General features: G+C 45.2%; 1 protein-coding gene across 1 annotated transcript in view; it reads left to right on the plus strand.

The window, feature by feature from the left end:
• The window catches only part of LOC108312324 (nucleoside diphosphate kinase B), a 20,808-nt gene that overhangs the window by 2,513 nt on the left and 14,001 nt on the right, over positions 1-4,294 (plus strand). The window contains exon 2 of the mRNA XM_037742582.1: positions 572-701. Coding sequence (XP_037598510.1) covers positions 576-701 — 126 coding nt within the window. The 5' untranslated portion in view covers positions 572-575. The remainder of the gene's footprint in view (positions 1-571; positions 702-4,294) is intronic.

Here is a 4,294-nt window from a genome sequence, read left to right on the forward strand (position 1 = left end):
CCCGTCTCTACTAAAAATACAAAAATTAGCTGGATGTGGTGGCGTGTGCCTATTGTCCCAGCTACTTGGGAGGTTGAGGTGGGAGAATTGCTTGAACCTGGGAAACAGAGGTTGCAGTGAGCCGAGATCACGCCACTGCACTCCATCCTGGGTGACAGAGCAAGACCCAATACCAAAAAAAAAAAATCAAATGGGGCTAGGTGTGGTGGCTCATGGCCGTAATCCCAGCACTTTGGTAGGCTGAGGTAGATGGATCACTTGAGGACAGGAGTTTGAAACCAGCCTGGGCAACATGGAGAAACCCCATCTCTTGAGAAAAAAACCAAAAGAAATAAAAATAAAATAAATCAAATGGGATAGATATTACAGTCCTTGCTTTTGGACCATTCCCCAGTTCGACATATTAGTTCATTGATGAGAGGACTAGGGAGGAATTGGGTTTTTACCAGAGGAAGACCTGGAGCTGACCCGACAGATTTAAAGCAGCTTTATGGGATAATCCGCTTGAGAAGGATGACAATGTAGGCAAGTGATTCCGTGCTGTTTCATTCCTCTACCTGCCTATCCCCAGGACCATGGCCAACTGTGAGCGTACCTTCATTGCGATCAAACCAGATGGGGTCCAGCGGGGTCTTGTGGGAGAGATTATCAAGCGTTTTGAGCAGAAGGGATTCCGCCTTGTTGGTCTGAAATTCATGCAAGTAAGTGGATTTCATTGTTCCCATTTTGATTCCTTTGTAGTATAGGAGAACACTGTGATGAACGTGCTTTTCGCCACCTTTCTTACTGAAACTTCTCCATGGTAGAGTGAACACAAATGTCTTGAGACTGAAAACTCCTTAGTGCCCTAGTGCTGGGCTACATCTTTGGAACAAAGCAAGTTATTTAGGATTTTCTGAAATAGTCTCTGTAATATGAGGTGCATTGCTAAGGGAAAAGCAGTGCAGAGTTCCACATATGACTGTACCTCTGTAATTTCTGATTCAGAGCTGAGCATGTTTTTCTTGGTCTTGAGCTTCCTGAGCAGGTAATTTTAGAGAGATTTTTTTCCCCCTTTGAGACTTACCATCATCTTACCGTCATCAGTTACTAGACACTAATGAATGCTTAGTGTCTAGCATATATTAGGTATCATAGGAGCTTGTGGAGGAAAACTATGGTTTTGCTTTTGGGGAGGTTCTTCTGAAATAGGATAAAGCAGATGCACCTGCAAGCTACTAACAAAGCAGTCTTTTGATAAATGTAAAGGATAGATTGACCAAGAACCCTTCTTCAAACAAATTCCAGAGATTATAATTCAAATTCTTGGGTGGACGAGGTGCAGTGACTCACGCCTCTAATCCCAGAACTTTGGGAAGCCAGGGCGGGCTGATCACTTGAGGTCAGGAGTTGCAGACCAGCCTGGCTAATATGGCAAAACCCTATCTCTACTAAAAATACAAAAATTAGGTGTCAGGGCAAGTGCCTGTAATCCCAGCTACTTGGGAGGCTGGCTGAGACGTGATAATTGTTTGAACCCAGGAAGGGGAGGCTGCAGTGAACTGAGATTGTACCACACTGCAGCCTGACAACAGAGGGAGACTGACTCCAAAAAAAAAAAAAAAAAAAAGAATTCCAGTTCTTAAAATCAAATAGGCAACAGTATGTTTTCCTCAAAGGGAATCAATTTTGGACCCTTCTAGTGCATTTTAAAATTTAGTTTGACTTGCAATTTACTTCCTATGTGATGTTTTAGGAAAACTGCTTTAGGGCCGGCTCAGTGATTCAGGCCTGTAATCCCAGCAGTTTGGGAGCCTCCGTCTTAGAAAAAGAAAAAAAAAACAAAAAAAAACAGCTTTAATGTAAAAGAGGGTAGACTGATGTTCATGCTGAGAGGAGAATGTGGTGTCCAAGGTTAAGGAGCTGGCATCTAATGAAGGTTTTCTTGCTGCATCACCCCATGGCAGAATGGAAGGGCAAGAGAGTGCAAGAGTGAGAGAGAGCTAGAGGGAGAGCAAGATGGGGGCTGACCCTGATTTGATAACAAACCCGCTCCTGAGATAAGACATTATTCATGAGGGTGAAGCCCTCATGGCCTAAATACCTGACAGTAGGCCCCACCTCCCAACATTGTTACATTGGGAATTAAATTTTCAACATGTGAACTTCGGGGGACACATTCAAAGCACAGCAGAAGGTAAAATGAAATGAATGTGTTGTTGATCAGGCATTCACCATCTGCTGGCACATGTGTTTTCTGATTTAGTCTTCATGCCAGCCTTGAGAAGTCCTTATTCCTGTTCTCATGGTTGTTAGTGGTGAGCAGCCTAAGGCTTGGAGAGCTTCAGTGATGTGCCTGATAGCGTACAGTCAGTGAAGCTACTGGGATCTTAACTTGAGGCTCTCTGACCTTTGAGTGCAGACATTTTCTCCTTTACATTGAATTTCCTATCAAGGATATGTGGGTCTGGTGAAGAATGGACAGAAGGATAGCTTCCATGACTCAAAAGAGGCATTTAAATCTGGTGTGGAGGTAGGAAGCAAGGGAGAACTTGAGCTTCCCAACCCATGAGCCCTTAAAAAAGCCTGTAATCTGTTTTACAGACTAAAGATAATTAGTTAGGGCCTGTGTGGTGGCTCACACCTGTAATCCCAGCATTTTGGGAGGCCAAGGCGGGCAGATCATTTGAGGTCAGGAGTTCAAGACCAGCCTGGCCAACATGGTGAAACCCCATCTCTACTAAAAATGCAGAGTTTAGCCAGGTGTGGTGGCACATGCCTGTAGTCCCAGGTACCACGGATGCTGAGGCAGGAGGATGGCTTGAACTCTGGAGGTGGAGGTTGACGTGAGCGGGTATCAAGTCACTGCCCTCCAGGCTGGGCAGAAGAGCAAGACCCTGTCTCAAAAATAGATAATCAGTTATTGGTGTAGTAGTGCACACCTGTAGTCCTAGTTACTGAGAGTCTGAGATGAGAGGATTGCTTGAGCCTGGGAGTTTGAGGCTGCAGTGAGCTATGATCATGCCACTGCGCTCCAGCCTGGTGACAGAGAGACCCTGTCCCAAAACAAACAGCAACAATGAAAAGGTAATTGGAACCAGTTAATAGATTTAAAAGAGGACTCTGGTAAGGGAAAGTGACCTCAGTGTCGGTTAGGAGACTTCCACTGCAAAAGTCTTCCATTTGGATAGGAAAGGACACGGCGAGGATTGGATCCCTACCGTGGAATGATTATATGGCCATGTTGTTTTACTTTGGCAAGTGATGATCAACTGGGGACTGAATGATGGGGCTTCCCAGCAGCCAGTCTCCGCATTTGTGTGTGTCTCTAATGTGTGCGATATGCGTTATACAGTGCGATACCACAGAGCTGGAAAAACCAAGGGACCCTGTTAAACTTGAACAAGCATATATGCAGTACAAGAGAGAACACAGCCAGGTTGAGTGGAAACTACAGATGGTTTGATCTCTAGCTAACGTGATTTGTTCCCGCATATTAGCCTTGGAGTGTGAGAGGTTCTAGTTCATTTTTCAGCAAAATTATTTATTACTAGATGTCATGCACTTTTGCGTGATTTGTAGGTACCTTTGGGAATCACATGGTCATCACGCTGGGCTTTTATCCTCTGAATAAACGTGAAGTATCCCTGGGTAATGGCCTGGTTTAGTTTGCTGCTCATCAAATGCCAAGACTTTCTTCCTGGTGTCCTAACATTTTATTTGGGGTTTGCTCTGGGAATGGAATTTATCGTATTGTTAATTTTCCCATCTAAAATGAGATGCTTGAGGGCCAGGCATGGTGGCTCACACCTGTAAGCCCAGTGCTTTGGGAGGCCGAGGCTGGAGGATCACTTGAGTCCAAGAGTTTGAGACCAGCCTAGGCAACATAGTGAGACCCTATCTCTACAAATAATTTTTTAAAATTAGCCAGGTATGGCCAGGCATGGTGGCTTATGCCTGTAATCCCAGCACTTTGGGAGGCTGAGGCAGGCAGATCACCTGAGGTCAGGAGTTTGAGACCAGCCTGGCCAACATGATGAAACCCCAGATCAACTGAAAATACAAAAATTGTTTGGGCATGGTGGTGGGTGCCTGTAATCCCAGCTACTCAGGAGGCTGAGGCAGGAGAATTGCTTGAACCTGGGAAGCGAAGGTTGCAGTGAGCAGAGATTGCACCACTGCACTCCGGCCTGGGCAACAGAGGGAGACTCCGTCTCAACAACAAAAAAAAAGAAAATTAGCCAGGTCTGGTGGTGTGTTCCTACCTACTCAGGAGTCTGAGGATGACTTGAGCCCAGAAATTTGAGGTTTTTTT

This window comes from Cebus imitator, unplaced genomic scaffold (genome assembly GCF_001604975.1).
Source record: "Cebus imitator isolate Cc_AM_T3 unplaced genomic scaffold, Cebus_imitator-1.0 Scaffold123, whole genome shotgun sequence".
NCBI lineage: Eukaryota > Metazoa > Chordata > Mammalia > Primates > Cebidae > Cebus > Cebus imitator.